This window comes from Cololabis saira, chromosome 14, assembly GCF_033807715.1.
Source record: "Cololabis saira isolate AMF1-May2022 chromosome 14, fColSai1.1, whole genome shotgun sequence".
Taxonomy (NCBI): domain Eukaryota; kingdom Metazoa; phylum Chordata; class Actinopteri; order Beloniformes; family Belonidae; genus Cololabis; species Cololabis saira.
This window is the reverse complement of record NC_084600.1, coordinates 44,630,508-44,652,759: the sequence shown is the minus strand read 5'-3', so window position 1 is coordinate 44,652,759 and position 22,252 is coordinate 44,630,508. Positions and strand designations below refer to the sequence as shown.

At 41.9% G+C, this 22,252-nt stretch overlaps 1 protein-coding gene across 1 annotated transcript in view; it reads right to left on the bottom strand.

Moving 5' to 3' along the window:
- The window catches only part of LOC133460116 (protocadherin-16-like), a 178,361-nt gene that overhangs the window by 114,052 nt on the left and 42,057 nt on the right, over window positions 1-22,252 (bottom strand). Inside the window, exon 6 of the mRNA XM_061740647.1 lies at window positions 20,408-20,728. Coding sequence (XP_061596631.1) covers window positions 20,408-20,728 — 321 coding nt within the window. The remainder of the gene's footprint in view (window positions 1-20,407; window positions 20,729-22,252) is intronic.

Below are 22,252 nucleotides of genomic sequence, written 5' to 3'. Positions count from 1 at the left end.
AGGGGAGTTTTTCTTGCCACTGTTTGGTTTTAGGTGTTTTTCCCACTAGGGGAGTTTTTACCTGCTGTTGTTTATATATAGGGGTCGATTCCAAGATGGCGGCGTGTGCAGATGCAGCGGCTCACAGCTCTCCCTATTTGTGCTTTTTTATGCTTTTCGTGTGTTGCACTTTCATTTTCATACACTTCTGCACACAACAGTTGTCTGGACTTACTGGACATCGGTTTCCGACGGAAGATGAGCATCTCCAGCGACTTTAATCGCACTCACAACATTCCGGACGAGATAGCGAGACCAGCGGGATCTCTGTTGATTGTTATCGGGTCTGGAAGGCGACGCAGACGGCGCCGCGAGAGGAAGCAGAAGCGGGGTTGCCGGGCAGGGCTACTGGCTAAGCTACGGAAACCACCATTTAAACCTCCGCTGCCGAGCCTCTACTTTACAAACAGATCCATGGTACACAAAACGGACAATTTGGAACTACAGCTGGCTGGAAATCTTTATGTTTGTGAATGCTGTGTGCTTATTATCAAGGAGACTTGTTGCCTAATCTCATTATATCATTATAATGACAATAAAGGCTTTCTATTCTATGTAATAATTGCTCAGGGGTTTATGTTCTGGTCCTTGGAAAGATCCTAGAGACAACTTCTGTTGTAGTAGACGCTATATAAATAAAAGTGAATTGAATTGATTGTCCTCCTTGTTCTGTGTGTGAATACTTCAGCCGAACAAACCCTCCCCTCGCCGTCCTGCTCGTGTTAAAGCTTAAAGCGTCTCTGAGCGACGGCTTCTGCAGCGCTTTGATCACTTTTACAGGATTCCAGCGACGTCAGCGTTTGCACCGGCCGCCTCGGCCTCCGTCTCTCCATCTCTCCATCCTGCACCCAGACTTTCACACATTCTCCGGTTTCACATTTTAGCGCTTAATTCTGCAGGATGAATGTGTTATTTCAAAGCCGGGAGATTTATTCCAAGCAGCACAAAGAGCTTCCCGAACTGCTCGCTCTCACCGGGGTGTGTTTGGCCGCGACAAAACCAATCCCAAACCGCAGGGCTGAATCCTGAATCCCGGCCACGCGCTCCAGAGAAAACGCTGCTTCTCCTAAACCGACATTAAACCTGACACATCCTCGCTCAAAAAGTTAAATCACTTATGCAGCGAGAGAGAACGCAGTTCCAAACGAGGGATTTAGCTGAACCGACTGCACCGACTGTACCGGCCAGACGCTGTAAATGTGAGAGGAGAGACGGAAACATCACACGAGACGACTGCTTCATGTCAGGGAGATTCGTCCTGAAGTCTCCGCTCAACTCCAATCAAAACACTGACGTGCGATCGGACGTCTGTCGCGGAACTTCGTAGTGGATTCCAGGAAAAAGGGAAAAGAAGCACGGACAAAAAACACTGCAAAAACTCAAATCTTACCAGGAATATTTGTCTTATTTCTAGTTAAAATGTCTAATTTTTAGTCAAAAAATCTCATTACACTTAAAACAAGAGTCGTTACCATAAAAATAACTTGTTATTTGACAATTTTCACCCGTTTCAAGTAAATTTTCACTTGAAATAAGTAGAAAAATCTGCCAGTGGAACAAGATTTATCTTCTTATTACAAGCAAAAAAATCTTGTTCCACTGGCAGATTTTTCTACTTATTTTAAGTGAAAATCTACTTGAAACAGGTGAAAATTGTTGTTTTATCCAGTGATGAGTCTTGTTTTAAGTGTAATGACATTTTTTTTTTTACTAAAAAAATGAGACATTTTAACTAGAAATAAGACAAATATTCCTGGTTAGGGTTAGGGTTATTATAGAAATCTCATTCCACTTAAAACAAGACTCATCACTGGAAAAAACAACAATTTTCACCTGTTTCAAGTAAATTTTCACTTAAAATAAGTAGAAAAATCTGCCGAGAAGATAAATCTTGTTCCACTGGCAGATTTTTCTACGTATTTTAAGTGTAAATCTACTTGAAACAGGTGAAAATTGTCAAATAAGTTATTTTTCTTGTAATGACTCTTGGTTTAAGTGTAATGAGATTTTTTGACTAAAAATGAGACATTTTAACTAGAAATAAGACAAATATTCCTGGTAAGATTTTGAGTTTTTGCAGTTTGGACTAAGGAAGCCTCTTCCTCTTAACGAAGCTGCAGTAAAAGTAAAGTAAAGAAAAACCAGACGTAAGGGACCACCGTGAAGCGGCCGAGGGCGAACCTTTGCAGCTACAACATGTTTAACATGTTTAACGTCCAGCGACGGGGGGATAATCAGCACGACGGTCCGCGTTAGCGTCTCCAGGAACCATTAGTCCTCATCAATCCCTCGTTCACTTTGCCCTCACGGCCCAGGGTTTTTCACGGCATCTGCCCGAGCAAACACAGAGTTTATTTCCAGTCCGGCAGGACTTCCAGTCCTGGAAACCACAGCCCTGCACGTTCCCTCGCTGCAGCCGACGGTGGAAATAAGTTTCCTTCTCTGCTTATTGTGGTCTCTTTCCTTCCAGCGTCGGCTCCGGTTCCATCCTGGGCCTTATTTCCTCGTCGTGTAGCGTTTATTTAGGTTTATCCAGGTCAAAATCATCGTATGCTTGTCTTGAAGAATCAAAGTACAAAGCTTTGGTCCTTACTACGGCTGAAACGATTCCTCGAGTAATTCGATTACAAAAAATGATGGAGGAGTTTTCTCTGCCTCGAGGAATCGTTTCATTTTGCAAAGCAGGTATTTCGCCCGGACTACGTTTAATGCACCGACGCTACGCACGTAAAGAAGGAAAGAGGAGGAAATGTTTGGTTTTAACTAAAAGAAAAGGCAGAAAATGTCAAAAGTGTGGGAGCATTTCCACCTGGAAACCAAGGCAATACTGTTGCTGTTTCACTGTAAAATTAAGTTAACGTAGCGCTAATTAATGAGATTAACGTTACGGTACCTTGCTAACATTTTTTTTGATCAAATTTTTATTTTATTTTCATTCAAACAGAAAACAAACAGGCACTGAATATATTGTTACATCAATCCCCCCACCCCCACCCTACCCACCTGGACACACACATAAAATGAAATAAACTATTAAAAGACCAGGGCAATTATTTGACGTCTGTATATGAAATTAAAATAAAATCGAGACAGGGCGGCTAAAGCAAGTAAAAAAAAAAAAAAAAAAAAAAGAGAGAGAGACTCGCGGACTTGTAGTACCTTGCTAACATAACGTTAGCCCTGTGAGGGCTGGGTTTCTATTAATTATGACGACTGTCGATGCGGCTAACACATTTAATCTGTAAAAACACAGAACTGTAGAGTGATGAGGGTGAAAAATAAAAACGTAATAAAGTTAACTGGGTAATTTTTAGTTTTATCTCTGTAGTCATTGATGGATAAAACATCAAGTAGCGCTGGTGGCTAATTTGCTCCAATACAGCAGCTCTCAGAATTATATTATGAACACTGACAAAACTCAAAATCTTATCAAGACTTTAACTTAAAACTTAACTAGAACTTAAAATGTGCTTGACACAAATAAAAGTTCAATTGAAACACGTGGGAAAAACACCTAACCTTTTAAGTGATGTGTGTTATCAGGTGTAATGGCATTTTTAGTTTAGAAATAAGAACATTTCTTGGTAAGATCCTTAGTTTTTTGAGTGAATCAGTGAATTTGGTCGACTGGTGTAAGTTCAGGGTTTTTAAATGCACAAACATGAACCTACTGCATTATATCATTTAGTCTTAGTAATGTCATTAACATCTAACATCTTATGTATATTTATAATTGTATTGTATTTTGTATTGTATTTATTTATTTAGCACAATTTAAAAAAAAATAGTGCAAGGAGGGAACGAAGCCCAGAGGGTTGTACAGAGTTCCACTCCCGTCATCTACTGTAAACAGAAAATTAAATGTACAAACATAGGAAAACTCTAATTATAAACATGAAAAGAAAACAAGGATACATAATAGATAATACATTGAAAAATTAGGACATGAGATGTTTTTTCAGCTATTTTTTGAAGGATATAAATGACAATGTGGACCTCAGAGACATATCTAAATTGTTCCAGAGTTTAGGACTTCTAAAAGAAATATTAAACTGATGAAAAGATGTTCGACAGAAGGGTAAATGTAGATTGACACTGTGTCTAGTTGAGTATGAATGCAAGTCAGATTGCTCTTTAACTAAACAAAAATATGTTTTATCCGATTAATCGGTGGAATTTTCAGTAGAATACTGGATTACTAAAATATTCGATAGCTGCAACCCTACTTTACATCCATCCATCCATTTGTCATCCATCCATCCATCCATCTCTTTTTCTTTTTTTCTTCTTTTTTTAAGGAAAAAAAGGAGAAATACTCGATTGATACTGTAATGTTGTTCAACTTATATATAACTGACTTTATTTCTCTAATAAAAAGTTTAGTAACAAAATCCTGCTTGTTTTGAAGAACCAAAGTACAAAGTTTTGTTCCTCACCCGGGTCGGCTGGGCCGGCGGAGGAAACAGAGGCAGTGAAGGTTAGCGAGGGCAGGTGAGAACTAGTAAAATAACCGTTTTAAATCTCCCACGACGGGGACTGGAAACTTTCCCTCCGTCCCGATGTTGCTCCAACGTTTAATACACATCCTGGGGTGAGAACCGTCCGTGTAAAAGCCGGGGTCCAAAGAAAAGACGGGATGAGGTGCGTTCATGACAGACAGACTTTCACATCTGGGAGACGTAAAAGCCGGCGAGAGACGCGGTCCGGACAAACGCTGGATACAAAAACATCTTTTCATTGGTCACCGGCGTTTCTGCGATTTCACACGGAAAGAGGCGAAAATCCGTCATGTTGTTTAATATTGTGTCTCTTGGCAGCGCGAGCGAGCGCTGGATCTGGAATACTAATGTCCTCGTCTCCGCCTCGCTCAGCATCTCCTCATCTCCTCATCTCCTCCGCTCCTCACTCCTCACTCCTCACTCCTCATCTCCTCATCTCCTCATCTCCTCATCTCCTCATCTCCTCATCTCCTCACTCCTCACTCCTCACTCCTCACTCCTCACTCCTCATCTCCTCATCTCCTCATCTCCTCATCTCCTCACTCCTCGGGTCCCGAGGTGAGAGAGGAGTCAGGGAAGGACGAGTGAGGGGATTAAACGAGCGGTTCGTTAGAGAAAACAAATGTCTGAACCGTCTTTGACCCCGGAGAGGAGGGTAAACACGGACGCGACACCTCCGGCAGTCACAACAGTCAGACAAAAATGAACGGATAGAAACGGATCTCGTGGGAATCAAATGCCGACGCTTCGCTGGTCGTTAGCTTTGTGCCCCCCGAGGCTAGAAAAGCCTTCCCAACACAAACGAGCAGCAAGACGGCTCGTTTACACCAACTTAACTCAGTGTGACTTCAAATTAAACGAGCTAATGAACAGCAGGAAGCCTGGGGATCCGCTCATTCCTAAGTGGCAGCTTTTCCATCGGGGACTTCTCTCTTTCTGTGTGGGGGAGTTGGTTCTTGCTGGGTTAGGTAACGGTTATGGTCAGGGTTATGACTAGTGTTGGGGGTAAGTTTAGGACCAGGGTTAAGGTTAGAACTAGGGTTAGGAATAGAGTTAGGGGTAGGATTAAGACTAGGGTGAGGATTAGGGTATGGGTAGGGTAGGATTGTGGTTATGTTAGGGTTAGGACTAGGGCTAGTTTTAGGGTTAGGTGAGTGAAGATATCTCCCTAACCCCTCACCTCATCCGACGACTGGGCAGTTAAAGGGAAATAAAGGCAATACCGACGCAGGTCGTCCGCATCTCTCCGACCTGAACCCGTACTATCCACTACCAAAGAATTGTTGCCCATGTAAAAATATGGGAATCTCCCTTAGAGTTGTGGAAGTAACAGGAGTCAATTGTTGACTCTTACTAGGGTTATGTACTAATCCAAGGTCCAAGGTGTAGGAGAAGTAATGAGTTAATTTTGGCCCATTGCCAGGTGTTAGCGTTAGGGTAGGGTAGGTTTGGGTTAGGGTGGGGTTATAACTAGTGTTAGGGTTAGAATTAGAGTTAGGGTTAGGATGGTTACAGTTAGGACAAGTGTTAGGGTTAGGCCCCGTACTATCCACTATCAAAGAATGGTTGTAGAAATATGGGAACCGCTCTTACAGTTGTGGAAGTAACAAGACAAGACTTTTACTAGGGTTATGTACTAATCCAAGGTGTAGGAGAAGTAACCAGTTAATTTTGGCCCATTGGCAGGTGTTAGGGTAGGTTTCGGTTAGGGTTAGGGTAGGATAAGTTTAGGGTTAAGGTTAGGTTAGGGTAGGTTAGGCTAGGGAAGGGTTGATTAGGGTTAGGTGGTCATGGTTAGGGTAGGGGCATATCTACCTCATTCTGCTGCACCTTTCCCTTTTTAAAAATTGTATACATGTTAATAAGAGTTGTCATCTGTCTATTACCTATTTACTGTAGAGTGAGCGATAACAATCGAATCAAATTCCATGTCTTGTCTGACCTGGTGTGTTGGTGCAGGGAAACATCTAAAACATGCAGGACAGGGGCCCGCGAGGACCGGGATTGAGAAACACTGTGTTAGGGTTAGGGTTAAGTTAGGGTAGGGTAGATTTGGGGTAAGGTTAGGGTAGGGTTAGATTATGGTAGGTTTAAGGTTAAGGTTAGGTTTGGCGAAGGTTAGGTTTGGGTAGGTTAGGGTTAGGTTTGGGTAGGTTTGAGTTAGGGTTAGGGTTTAGTTAGGGGGTTATGGTTAGGGTTAAGTTAGGGTAGGGTAGGGTAGATTTGGGGTACGGTTAGGGTAGGGTTAGGTTATGGTAGGTTTAAGGTTAAGGTTAGGTTTGGCGAAGGTTAGGTTTGGGTAGGTTAGGGTAGGGTATGTTTGGGTTGCGGTAGGTTTGGGGTAGGGGTTAATGGTTATCAGTATGTAGGTGAGAGAAGTTACAGAAGAGGAAACAACCTGACAGACGCTCAGACGACAGTTGAACAGGTCGGAGGTTAGGGTTAGGTTAGGGTAGGGTAGATTTGGGGTACGGTTAGGGTAGGGGTAGGTTATGGTAGGTTTAAGGTTAAGGTTAGGTTTGGCGAGGGTTAGGGTAGGGTAGGGGTTTATGGTTAGCAGTATGTAGGTAAGAGAGAAGTTACAGAAGAGGAAACAACTCGACAGACGCTCAGACGACAGCCGAGCAGGTCGGGGTTAGGGTTAGTTAGGGTAGGGTTAGGGGGTTAGCGTTAGGGTAGGTTTGGGTTAGGGTAAGTTAGGGTAGGGGGTTATGGTTAGGGGTAAGTTAGGGTAGATTTGGGGTAAGGTAGGTTAGGGTTAGGGTTGGGAGCTGCTGCAGAGAGACGGGCCAGACAACAGGAAAGTTAATTCAAGTTTCATCGTTGCAAACGTGGCTACGTCTCGTTTTCCTGCGTCCCCGTCCTGCAGCGGTCGATGCTGGGACTGATTACTGAACCCACGCTGCCAGTTTTCACGCCGTCCCTGAATCTCCTCCAGAGCTCAGACTGGGAAATATGAAGTTTATGAAGTGGAAATCGTTCCACCTTTATTTAGCCTTCAAACATGTTTGTCGTTCACACAAACGCTGAACGCACTTCTCCTCGTCTGTAGACTGTATATCTGCTTATTTTTATGTGGTAGTTTTATACAGTTTCCCCTTTTCCATTGAAAAGCAGCTTTATTTTCATTGTTCTGGTTACAACAACAATAAAGACTAATTCAATTAGCTGATGAAAACTTATTCATGTATATTTTTATATCTGTTTTGCTTGATTCTTTGGTTTTTCGTAGCAACTCTATATTATAAAAAAATTAACTTATTTTAATGAAAAAGAATTAAAATAATTTTTTATGAAATAAAATAAACAAAAGGGTGTTTTTAAGTCGAAATAAACAACTAATGAAGCTGTGCCAAATCCCTAACCCTATTTTTCCATCTGTTTTGCTTGATTTTTCTGTGTTTTTCATAGTAACTTCCTTGGTGTCGCTGCACACACTGCAAAAAATCTTACCAGGAATATTTGTCTTATTTCTAGTTAAAATGTCTCATTTTTAGTCAAAAATCTCATTACACTTAAAACAAGACTCATTACCAGAAAAATAACTTGTTATTTGACAATTTTCACCTGTTTCAAGTAAATTTTCACTTGAAATAAGTAGAAAAATCTGCCAGTGGAACAAGATTTATCTTCTCATTACAAGCAAAAAAATCTTTTCTACTTATTTTAAGTGAAATTCTACTTGAAACAGGTGAAAATTGTGTTTTTTCCAGTGATGAGTCTTGTTTTAAGTGTAATGAGATTTTTATTGACTAAAAAGGACACATTTTAACTGGAAATAAGACGGATATTCTTGTTAAGATTGTGAGTTTTTGCAGTGTAATAGCTGTAATAGCAGGATTCGGTGCCGCCGGTTTTCTTCTTCTGTGCTGGCAGCTCTCGTGTTTTAGTAACAATAAACAGAGACAAAGAAACAGCAGCCGCGAGGATGAAACCACAGAAAGGAATGGAGATCCAGATGAGAGGAGGAGAGAAAGGAGAGAAAGGAGTCAGAGCAGAAAGGGAGAAAGGGAAAAGGGAGAGAAAGAAGGGACATCTGGTTGAGAGTTGGGGTTAATGAGGCGTGAGGCCGTCGGCTCCTCGGAGGCTCAGGCCGGCCCGATCACACATGAACGAGCTCTGATGGGTTTAAAACCTTAAAACGCAGCAGATGCCAACGACTGGTGATATGGAACCAAACTACCGTTTAAAACAAGACAGAGAAATACCACCGAGGAGCTGAGAAATGCTGCAGCCGGAGGAAACTGTCCGATAAGACGGGACTTTTCTAATGAAGACGCGGTTTAACGGCGGTGGACTCGCTAACACTCGGCCCGGTATTCGGTTACTCCGTATAGTTTCAGTCTCTGGACTCGTTACCGTGGTAACGGCAGGAAACGAGGCTCATTTAAAGAGTTTTGAGAATCAGGTTCCAACGTTTGCATCGACCACCGGGGACGTGTTACGAAGGTTTAAACATTTAAATGAAAACTTCTCACTTCTGAAAACTTCCGACCTCCCTGAACAAGCCCCGCCCCCTGAACAAGCCCCGCCCCCCTGAACAAGCCCCGCCCCCCCAAACGAAGAGGGAGCTGATTGGTCCTTACAGCATCATTAGCTGCCAATACTTGCTGTTGAATCTCAATATAACACTAGACACAAAATTCCCTGGAAATTTTGAAGTGCCACGGGACTACTGCCGGATGATTACGATTGTGACGACATTCCCCATATCAAACCATTCAAAAGTTATTGCAGAAAATAGGAACTATCACATATCGACCAATCAGAAGAAGGAGCGGGGCTACGTTGCACCATTTGCGTCTCCATTTTACAGGTTAAAAGTCTTTATTGACTGAGTCATGTGACCAGTTCTGGCTGAATGAGTCAGCAGCTGAGCTCTGGTTACCACGGCAACAAGAACCTCCACTTAAGAACCTTCCGGTTTGGCTGTGAGAAAAACCCAGATTTTGGCTTCTGACAAGGTCTGAAATAACTCTGATTTGTGATAAAACCGTAGCTCCTAGCAAAAAAACAAAAACATCGTGAGAGACACAGAAGCCGGCAGATTCTGACAATCCTAATTTTATTCAGATATTCCTCAAAATGAGTGAGTAAGCTCAGTGCGAAGACAGAGTGAGATTCTTTTGAAGAAAATGTTTGATTACATTACAGCGAATGGGGACGGAGACAGGTATTGGTGCTGCTTTATCCCCCCCGTTTAAATTTTGTGCATACCCCGCCTGTCAAAGTCACATTTTATGAATCCCAACACATATGTCTACATTCTGACCAAAAATTATTTGTCTCCTTTTTACGGTTTGGCCGTGAGCTCGAGTTACAAATAAAAATTTGGGTTATTTTTTGCTGTTTCTCACACTCTACCAACTGACATCCGCACTCTAGATTTGATGAAAAAGTGATTTCCAGTCCTCGCTTGTGTGCTCATATTTTGAAAAGTTTACATCTTAGGAAAAAACTGGTTGCTGTTTTGGAGAGAAAAGAAGTTTTCCTCCGTTTTGAAGTTTCAATGACATTTCTACGTGCAGGTATGAGAAAGCTAGGTGACTCAGAAAAAAGGTGAATTTTGGCTTTTTTTTACCTCCTCCCATCCACAGTAGGCTTTTGTGACATTCCATGCCACACACATACATGGGAAAATCACCCCATTAGTTTGGAAAAAACTATTTGTGAGATCGCTCTGAAAATCCACAGGACTGTAGTTAAATTCAGGGCCTACAACTTTCTAAGTCGGTTCAGAATTTTTCGAGTCACGGTGTGCGAGTGGTGAGGCCCCAAAGTTCTCCCAATGCGTTCCGGATGGGCCAAAAAACGCACGTTTTCGCACGTTGCGCTAAAACGTGCACACCAATCGCTAATAAAAGTCATACCACTCGATTCCCGATTAGGGCGCACGTTTCTACGTTTTTACTTTTCGCGTTTTCTCAAAGCTGCGGGACTAGTTACGCGCCGAAGTTTATACGGAGGAATAAATAAATAAGCCTGAGCAATAATAAGAGTCGAGTCGAATCGATTCTTGACATTTGAATGGATCCCCAGCCCTAAAGATGAGTAGTTATGTCGGAGTGCAGGTTTACAGGCGGCGCCTCAAGTCAAACAAAGCCTTTCTTTCCTTCTTTCCTTCTGCCTCCCGGAGGAAACAGGTGACGACTCCTCGCCCAGCGATGATGGATGTCATGCATCCCGTCACAAACATCCCTTTCATCAGCTGCTCGCTGCATGACGAGGATCTGCCACAGATTCTGCTTCACTGGTGAATCCAGACGTTTGTCATCCCAGTAATCACCTGCTGGATGCCAGCGACCGTAGCCACGCCCCCTGAACACGCCCCTGGGCACGCCCCCTGGACACGACCACATGACAACGCCCCCTGGACACGCCCCCACGGCCGCGACCCATGACCACGCCCCCTAACCACGCCCCCTGACCACGTCCCCCTGACCACGCCCCTGACCACGCCCCCTGACCCGGCTCCGCCCATTTATTGATCCAATCAAACTAAGACGCATTTATACATGAATCCAAACAAGAAACGTTAACGCTTGTGCTGTCTTTGGGTCAAGGGAGGGTGAAGGGAGAAAAGAAGGAAGGAAGGAAAGAAGGAAGTAAGGAAGAAAGGAGAAAAGAAGGAAGGAAGTAGGAAAGGGAGTAAGGAAGGGAGAAAAAATGGAAGGAAGGGAGAAAGGAGAAAAGAAGGAATGAAGGAAAGAAGGAAAGAAGTAGGAAAGGGAGTAAGGAAGGAATTAAGGGAGAAAAGATGGAAGGGAGAAAAGAAGGAAAGAAGTAGGAAAGGGAGTAAGGAAGGGAGAAAAGATGGAAGGAAAGGAAAGAAGGAAGTAAGGAAGAAAGGAGAAAAGATAGAAGGAAGGGAGAAAGAAAGGAAAGAAGGAAGGAAAAGCAAAGAAGGTAATAAAGGAACAAATGACGGAAGGGAGGTAGGAAGAAAAAGGAGTAAAGGAGGGTAAAAAAGGAGGAAAAGAGGAAAGGAATTAAAATGAAAAAAAGGCTGAAGGCGGAAATAAAAAAATAAAAAAAATTTAAATCAAATAAACTACCAATAAATCGACCAATAGAATCAGCAAGTTAAACTGTAAAGCCATGGAAAAACTGAACTTAATTAAAATCAGCCCAAATCAATGTGAATAACTGGGGACGGCCGGTACTCCAGGTTAAAGAAATACATCACTAAGTACCCGAGGAAATACAGAACTAGACCTTCATTTCTCCAGAATCTGACCTGACGATTAGAAATAAAAACAAACTGTGACTGATTTCCTTTAACGAGGCGTCCACTGACGAGTTCCTGCTCCTTCCGTAACCACGACCAGAACCACAACGCTGGTGTCGTCAGGTCTGATCGGACCACACCGCGACCAGAGACTCTTCACAGACTCCAACTCCAACATCACAGGAATCCCTCGTTTATTTTCCTATTCCAGCCCGTGCAGACTTTCCCAAGTCCCATAATTCACCGGTGGATCTGCTGAACGGTTCAGTCCTGCAGCAGAACCTTTCTAAGTCTCCCAGATGAAAACACATCTGTGATTCTCCAGGATGACTGAGTGCTGCGTAACGGGCATGACCAGGAAACCACATGTGGAAACCTCCGGGGACGTGTTTCACCTGCTAGAAGTGATGTACACTAGTGTGTTAATGTTAACACACATGCATGCACCTTAATGTGTAACACACATGCATGCACCTGCACGGCTGCACGAGAGACTCAGCTTTGATGCCTCGGCCTCAAATAATCACAACTCGTAACCAGGAACAAGCTGCAGTGAAATAACTGCATTCTTTCATCAGAGCTGATCCCTGCTAGGGCTGGGCGATATATTGAGATTTTAATATATATCGATATATTTTCAAACGCGATATGGTACGAGACGAGAGCTTTTTTTTTTTGCTTTTTTAAATTTTTTTCTGATTTTGATATAGCTTATTTTGTGACAAATTGACTTGAATGTTTTATTTGAGATTTGCACAAATGTTTTGTAATTTGCACAACTGTCAACCTCAGTGGAAAAGTCTGCCTGTTACTGTCTACATTGTATTAATTACAGTGTATTTTAATTTAATTGTTATGCAGGAAAGGGATATTTGTTTTATTTTATTCAAGAAGCATTTTTATTCTATATATGCATCAGTTTATTTTATTTCATTTGTTTTATACATGTTGATATTGTGCAGACCTCTGTTAATAAAGGAACCTGTGTGACATTTGGCACGAGGTTTTGTATTAAAACTGACTGTTTTTTTAAGGGTTTGCCTCAGAAAAAAATGAAGCTAACAGAGAAGCTAACAGAGATGCTAACAGAGATGCTAACAGAGATGCTAACAGATATGCTAACAGAGATGCTAACAGAGATGCTAACAGAGATGCTAACAGAGATGCTAACAGAGATGCTAACAGAGATGCTATGCTATAATGCTTTGGGGGAAACCCCAATTAAGGCACAGAAAAAATATCGATATATATCGAGTATCAACATTCAGCTAGAAAATATCGAGATATGACTTTTGGTCCATATTTCCCAGCCCTAATCCCTACACGTCTTTCCTCCAGCGCTCGGTAGAGTTGCTTTCGAAAATTCTGACTAAATATCATCGTCAAAGAACCTTTATCACTTGAGGAAAACGAGACGCAACGATAATGCTGGTCATGTGACGATAATTAAATATATACCGTATTTTTACGACCATTAGGCACATATAAACGTCTTTTTTTTTTTAAATGTGCCCTGCGCTCAATGACGCAATGCGCCAATTGTATTATTGTAAAAGCGGATTTATGGTTCCGCGTTACACCAACGCAGAGCTTACACCGTAGGGCTGCGTTGATTTAACGCAGAACCATAATTCAGGCTTAAGGCGGACGTTTTGAGGCCATCATGAGAAGTTAAAGGGGGAAAACGGCACCTTTTCGGTCGGTGCTCCGTGTGTGTGTGTTTTAAATCCAGAAATGACACACAAAACTGAGGGTGCACCTTTCCACACGGCGCCGTACGGTCGTCAAAATACGGTAGTCAATATCGTAGAGAAATAAAACCAGACTAAAATGTAGATTACAAAATAAAAAAAGGATCCTAATTATGACAGTCTAACGTAGATCTGGGAATCATCTGCATAAGCTGTGACTAGAAACCTGAAGATGGTGGAGAGTCTGGAACAGGAGGAGCCGGGAGAAGACCGAACTTTAGACAAACACGAGAGACGATGAGACACAGTTGAGGACGATGAAGACGCAGCAAACCACAGGAAATGACACGCCGGGGGAAACCCCTTCAGAGTAAAACAGGACGTCCACATAAACCACGTGTCCAAGAAACAGTAAAAGAAAACAAGCCCAAAAACCACCAAAGCTGAACCAAATAAAGACTTTTTTACGGATGAAAGAGGACGAACCTTTAATTTGGTAGAAATAAAACCGTCACTGCCAGAAAAGAAGCCACATGAAAGTTGACTGAAACTTGACACGACTAAAAGGAGAATGAATGTGACTAAAACTAATAAAAACTAAAATGATAGTTGGACCCTAAGACTAAAACAGAAACAGGCTGATAGTGACAAAACTAGAGAACGGTTGACGAGACACAGGTGACGACAATCAGGCAGATGGAACCAGGGAATCAAGACAGAACTGAAACACAGACACAGGTTTCAAAATAAAATAGGAGCTAAATAACAAAACTGTGACAACTTCCCATCATCCTCTTCTAAAGTTACTTTTGTCAATGAAATGTATGACTAAATATCGTCGTCAACGAACCTTTATCACCTGAGGAAAACGAGACGCAACGAAAACGCTGGTCATGTGACGATAAGGATAATTAAATATATAATGCAATATCGTAGAGGAATAAAAACCAGAATAAAACGTAGATTACAAAATAAAAAAAGGATCTTAATCATGAGAGTTCAACGTAGATCTGGGAATCGTCTGCATAAGCTGTGACTCAAGAGAGTCTTCTGTATCTGGAATGAATGTATTCTTGAGTCTATAAGGTAACAATAATATAATAATAAGATAACCTTGTTTGAATTGTAAAATGGGTTTGGATTGATACAATCTTTGACTAAAACTAGACTAAAATGGAAAATTCTGACTAAAATCAGACTAAAATACTCAGACTTTTAGTCGACTGAAACTTGACTCGACTAAAAGGAGAATGAACAAACTTCTAGACGTCTTCACCGTTCTCTCTCTGCTCTCGTGACCTTGACCTTTTACCCTCCCAGGTTGAGATGGATGTTAAAACTCACACTAATCCTGGGAAACTCTGGGAAACTCTGGAGCAAGTGCAGGAAGAGGAAAAGCAGCGAAACTCTGAAGTAAATAAGTCCTTTGTGTCGTTTCTGCATAAACACTCGGCTCTTTGCAGATTACTGGCCGGCCAAGCTGATAAGAGCTTTTCCTACACGGCTACACGTCCTGAGAAAGATACGAGGAAAGAGAAACAGCGATGGGAAATAATTAGGAACAATAGAGATATGACTGAAGAAAAGAAATAAGTGGAACTTTGCATCGTCTCATAACCTTCCTAGCTTAAGCGCTGGCTTGTTTCCCTAACGTTACTCAAAACCTCAGCTCTTATTATGAAAACCACAGAAAAATCCCAACAATTGATTGTCATCTACTGTAAATATTGGGTCAATTGTTTTATTTTAGCTCTCAGGAACGTGACGAGACTCACAAAGCGGTTTCTCCGTCCAAATACCACGACGCCAGGAAAAGTAGAACCCTGACCTTCAATCACACTGCAAAAACTCAACATCTTAACAAGAATATTTGTCTTATTTCTAGTTAAAATGTCTATTTTTAGTCAAAAAAAATCTCATTACACTTAAAACAAGACTCATCACTGGAAAAAATAACCATTTTCACCTGTTTCAAGTAGATTTTCACTTGAAATAAGTAGAAAAATCTGCCAGTGGAACAAGATTTATTTGCTTGTAATGAGAACTGGCAGATTTTCCTACTTATTTCAAGTGAAAATTTACTTGAAACAGGTGAAAATTGTCAAATAACAAGTAATTTTTCCGGTAATGACTCTTGTTTTAAGTGTAATGAGATTTTTTTTACTAAAAATGAGACATTTTAACTAGAAATAAGACAAATATTCCTGGTAAGATTTTGAGTTTTTGCAGTGTAGATTATTCGTAAATTCAAATCTGCTTAAATTCAGTTATTTAGTGGACCTTAAAACAGCGCAATTTATGTTCAAAATCAACAATAAAACACTTCCTAACAGCATCCAAAAGCTCTATTACTAAGAAGAAAATTTATGTTCAGGAAAACAAAGAACCAACGTTAAACAACCATGAATCAGTGACAGGATTAATCTGTGGAACAGCTGAGATACAGAAATGAAAATGTGGAGCAGTTATTACAATTCACCTAGAAATACAAACTGATAATTAAAGCTGCAGCAGCAATGAACGGGCCCTCGCACGTGCAATTTTCACCAATTATGGTTAAGGACTCAAAACTGAGTCCGATGACACCACCATGACTCTTTATATCAAACCATTTAAAAGGATTTAGGATCTATCAAATATGGACCAATCAGATGAAGGGGGGCGCGCTTTTTGCCCGCTATGGTCGTCACGGTAATGGTTTTGAAAGAGAAAAGTAATGCGCGTCGTCGCAGGATTGAGACGCACATTTTGATGTATAACACACCTGGGTGCACGTTACGGTTCAGGCCGTATTAACTGCTGAAGGAATGGCATAAATTGCGCCAAAATTACATGATTAATTCAAAATGGCCGACTTCCTGTTCGGTTTCAGCTACTAGTATCACTTCCTGTTTAGCGTTGAAGTTTGACGCGGCGCCACGGCCACGCAAAGTTACGATTTTGATAACTTTTCATGGTTAACGTCTTTTGTGTCTCCTGAGCGAGTTTTCTGTTGAACGGACGATCCTGCTAGGAGGAGTTTGTTAAAGTACGACACGTGAAAATGGAAGAAATTGCGCCAAAATTACACGATTAATTCAAAATGGCCGACATCCTGTTGGGTTTGGGCCATGGCTCCAAGAGACTTTTCTTTAAGTTGTGACATGATACAGGTGTGTACCGATTTTCGTGCATGTACGTCAAACCGTATTGTGGGGCTTGAGGCACAAAGTTTTCTAGGGGGCGCTGTTGAGCCGTTAGGCCACGCCCATTAATGCAAACCATTAAATATCACATTTATCACCAGGCCTGGCTTGGTGCAAAATTTGGTGACTTTTGGGGCACGTTTAGGGGGAAAAAAGGACCTCATTTCGTCGGAAAAATAAAAATAAAAATGAGAAAAATTCCTACAGATACAATAGGGCCTTCGCACTGTCAGTGCTCGGGCCCTAATGAATAATTAATACCAGACGTACGTGTGGTGGGATGCTGAGCATCATTCAGGAGTATGAGCGTGGCACAAATAAAGCCACAAATACCAAACGCTGTTGTTGTGGGTCTGAAAAAGTGAAAAGCAGCTGAAAAACGTGCAGAAATGAGCGTATCAGGCCTGAGTCAGTGGCTCTGAAATACCAGGAAACCACTTGTGAAGCCTGGACTGAGATCAGCTGCAACCACCGCCAAATATCTGCAAATATCTGCAGCTAAGATTAGAAAACTGGGGAATAGTTAATTACAGCTGTTCCAGGACTGGAATGAGATTCTGAGGTTCAAACAGAGGCCGAGGAGAAACTCTCCTCATCTCCTCTCACTCTCTCTCACTCCTCCACGTCTCCTTCTCTTTGGTCTGATACGCCGTTGCCTCCTTTATTCTCTCGACACACTTATGTCGAACCCGCCGGATCGGGCTTTCCTGATCCATGCCAAGTGAACCTGCAGAACTATTCATCCACTTCCAGCTCAGAGTTACAGAAGAGTATCAGGGCCATGCAGGAGAAAAATAGACATAATATTTTAGAGGAGGAAGTCGAAATGTTGGGAAAAAAGTTGAAATGTCGATTAAAAAGTCAAAATTTCGTGAATAAAGTTGAAATGTTGAGAAAAAAGGCGAAATTTCGACTTTTTTCGAAATTGTATTTCAACATTATTCTCGCCATTTCAACTTCTTTCTCGAAAATGTATAGGGCTTGGTCGCCAAGTTGCATTCTGGGACGCGGCGGCCATGTTGGCAGCCTCGTGAGTGTAAACAAACAGCAGTGTAGTAGCACCAAGTGAACAGACGGAACGCTAAAAAAAGATGTTAAAATGCCGGAAAGGAAGTGAAATTTACCGGGATACTTTAAACAAGGAAGCCAGGGACCGGTATAAGGAGAAAATAATGATTATTAACGGTTTGGATCCATATGAAATCCCTACTAAAGAGTGGAGCTCCGACGAGGACTCAGTTCTGCACAACCCACGTCTTCGACTAGCTTGTTAGCGGTGTGAGCGCCTGCACTTCCGCAGTTCCGTTGTTATAAGTCGTTGGAGTCTCGTTCATTCATTCATTCATTCATTCATTCATTCATTCATTCATTCATTCATTCACAAATGGACGGCTGCAGGAGCTTCAGATCATAAAGCCGATAAACAGTGGGAACACAGTTATCCGGTCAAAGCTAAGCTCCGTTCTAGCAACTGTTAGTGTTTTGTTTGTAGCAGCATAAACACGTGTGCTTTTAACTAGGAAAATAATAACAGAAAGTAACGATTACAAGTAAGACCCAACGAAGAGGGAGCTCGTCTGTACACAGCAGTGGTCTGAACAGCAGCTAAGCTAGCTTCCAATATGGCGGCTCCGCCAAGTGATGATGTCAAGACGACCAAGCCCTGTTTCAACATTATTCAAACAATATATCAGTTTTAGGGTTTTAGAACGTTAAATCAGCGACAGATGAGACTAATATCGTAACATCTCAACATTTAGACTTTTTTCTCGACATTTAGACTTTTTTCTTGAAATTGTACTTGGACATTAATCTCGACATTTAGACTTTTTTCTCGACATTTTGACTTTTTTTCCTCGACATTTTGACTTTTTTTTCTCGACATTTCGACTTTTTTCTCGACTTTTTTCTCGAAGTGCACAATAAACAAAAATCTTCCCCGCTCTAATATTTTCCTGCTGCATGGCCCTGATTCTCCTATAAGTTATAAATTCACTGGTCCACAGGTTTCCACGTCAACAGCGTTAATTAAAACACACGGTGAACCAGAAAAGCCTCTTTTTCTCTTTAATCTTCCTCCCGTTTCCAGAGAGACGGTCAGAAAACCAGCCTGTAAAAACATTCGTTCTGAAGGATTCACGATGCCAGACTGGGCCCTCGCTGGAAGACAAACTAAGACCTCGCTGGAAGACAAACAGCCGCTCATCCTTCTCATTTCTCACGTCCTCCTCCTGCAGACGAGCTGCAGGAATCCCGATAAAGGCCAGACAGAGAGATAACACTGAGATACAACCGGCCTGGTTACCACGGCAACCCCAGAGGTGAGAGAGATAACGCTGAGATACCGATGGCCTGGTTACCACGGCAACCCCAGAGGTGAGAGAGATAACGCTGAGATACCGCTGGCCTGGTTACCACGGTTACCACGGCAACCCCGAGGTGAGGGAGAGGACACACCAGAGCAGAGTAAAGAGTAAAGAGAGTAAATCTCATCGTAGCTTCAGGAATTCAGGTACCGTCCCCCCCCCAAACCCCAACCAGACTCTCCAGCTTTTCCTCCTAAAATGGACAATGAAACTCCGCTCTTTGTTTTCATTGAACAAATCTCACCGCTGGTGCATTCAGGCGTCAACGAGGCTCGACTGAGACGCCCGACTGCTGCTCACCTTACGATTGATTATTAGTCCTTAGACTGCTGCTAAACCTCAGACATTATTGATTATTAGTCCTGAACGCTGATCTATAGGGAGTCCCTCTCTCAGTCTCTCCTTTATTCTCTCTTCTCTCCTCCATCATCCCTTTATCTCTCATGTCTTCCTGCGTTCAGACTGACTTCCTCTTTTAACCTTTTTTCTTTTTTATTATATTATTACATTTTTCTTTTATTATATCATTTTCCCTTATTTATTAATTTTTTTATTTAACCTATTTATTTATTGTTTTTAATAATTATGTATTTATCATGTTTCCTTATTTATTTATTTATTCATTCATTCATTTATCCTATTTATTTTTCATTATTATTTATTTATCCTTTATTTTTCCTTATTTGTTTATTCATTTTTTGATTTATCCCATTTATTTATTTACTTATTTTTTCTTTTTTTCCCTTATTTTAAATTTTTTCCTTATTTTTTTTATGTATTTATTCTTTTTTTAACCTAACCATTTTTTTTCATTTTTATTCATCGTTTTTCCTTATTTATATATTTTTTCATTTATCCTATTTATTTATTTTTTCATTATTATTTATTTAATCATTTTTCGTTATTTTTTTATTTTTTTATTTATCGTATATATTTATTTTTTTTGCTGCTGTCTGTCTCCTAAAATAACCATCATTCTAGAAAACCATCACACTCATACACACCACACACGTGCATGAATACACACCCAAATACACGTCCACATATAAGAAGAAATCTGAGCAAAAACATTTATTTTGTTGATTTGTTTTTGTAATTTGTAAAATAAAAATAAAAAATAAATAAGGGAGCACTTCGGCATCTAGTAGATGCACTTACGACAGGATGGGTCTTCTTAGACGCAGCTTTCTTATTTAAAAAACCATATATATTCTAGCACTGGCGTGACAGGACCGGTGTCCAACTGGACTTTGGATAAAAGCGTCTGCTAAATGACAGTCGTAGCAGAAGTTGTAGTGGTAAATACATGAGAAAATGAGAAGAGGAAGCCAAACAAGTAGACGAGAGGACGGCGTCCTCCAACCAGCTGATCCAGACAGAAACGGTCGGGGTTTCCTACCTGGAGGAAGCAGCTTCCGGCCGGCGTGTTCTCCCCGACCGAGGCGTTGTAGAAATCCCGCGGGAACACGGGCGCGTTGTCGTTGACGTCCTGCACCACGATGTCCACGGTTGCCGTGGACGACAGCGGCGGCCGGCCGCCGTCCGTGGCCACCACGGTGACGCTGGGCGCCGGCTCCGACTCGAAGTCCAGGGCGGTCGCCGTGGTGATGATGCCGGTGACGGGGTCGATGGAGAACCAGTCGGAGTGGGAGTCCCCGCCGGGCAGCAGGCTGTAGCGGACGTCCCCGTTGGGGCCCTGGTCCTTGTCCCGCGCCGTCACCTGCAAGGAAGGACAAATTAAAGAAGCAGCGATGAACGGGCCCTAATAATAAAAATAATAATAATAATAATAATAATTAAAGCTGCGAGCAGCGATGAACGGGCCCTAATAATAGTAATAATAATAATAATAATAATAATAATAATAATAATTAAAGCTGCAAGCAGCGATGAACGGGCCCTCGCACTCACGGCCACCGCCCCCCATAAGCATATCAGAAATGACACCACCCACGACTCTCTATGTCAAACCATTCAAAAGTTATAGCAGAAAAAAGGAACAACCAATCAGAAGAAGGGGCCGGGCTAATTTTGGCCAATGAAGGTCAAGGACTCCATACAGAGTCTGATGACACCACCCACGACTCTCTATGTCAAACCATTCAAAAGTTATGGCAGAAAATCGGGACAACCAATCAGAAGAAGGGGCGGGGCTAATTCAGGCCAATTATGGTCAAGGACTCAATACCGAGTCCCATGACACCACCCACGACTCTTTATGTCAAACCATTCAAAAGTTATGGCAGAGAAAAGTATTCTAGGGGGCGCTGTTGAGCCGTTAGGCCACGCCCATTAATGCAAACCATGAAATATCAAATTTATCACCAGGCCTGGCTTGCATGCAAAATTTGGTGACTTTTGGAGAACTATCAAATATGGACCAATCAGATGAAGGGGACGAGCGCTTTTTCGCGTCTAGCGTCGCCACGGTAACACTTTTGAAAGAGAAAAGTAATGTGCGTCGTCGCAGGCACATTTTGATGTAAAAAAAACACAAAAATTGCTGACAAAAATTTTCATCTTTCAGCCAGGCTCGAACTCTCAACTTCTGGCACCAAAGACCGCAATGCTGTGGCTGAGCTATGTGTCAGCAATCCCTTTCATCTCGACTTACTGGCTTAGGACGGACCAACATAGCGATAAAATGTCTGGAACTTTTTTTTCCTAATTTTTTAAATATTTGTAAGGTATAAATATTAGTAAAACACTACTATTTGTATTACTTTTTCTATAACCATTCTACCGAGGTTCTAACCGGGCTGAGCACGGGTCTATTTCTGACGTCACCATTTTACAGGCAGCTGATTGGTCGGGGAGCGGGGCCGTCATCACCCTACTCGCCACTGATTGGTCGGGGGGCGGGGCCGGCAGACGTTTGAATCAGGAAGAGGGACTCTCTATGTCAAACCATTCCAAAGTTATAACAGAATAAAGGGACAACCAATCAGAAGAAGGGGCGGGGCTAATTCAGGCCAATGAAGGTCAAGGAGTCCATAAAGAATCTGATGACACCACCCACGACTCTCTATGTCAAACCATTCCAAAGTTATAGCAGAAAATCGGGACAACCAATCAGAAGAAGGGGCGGGGCTAATTAAGGCCAACGAAGCTTAAGGACTCATTACAGAGTCCCATGACACCACCCACAACTTCCTATGTCAAACCATTCAAAAGTTATGGCAGAGAAAAGTATTCTAGGGGGCGCTGTTGAGCCATTAGGCCACGCCCATTAATGCAAACCATG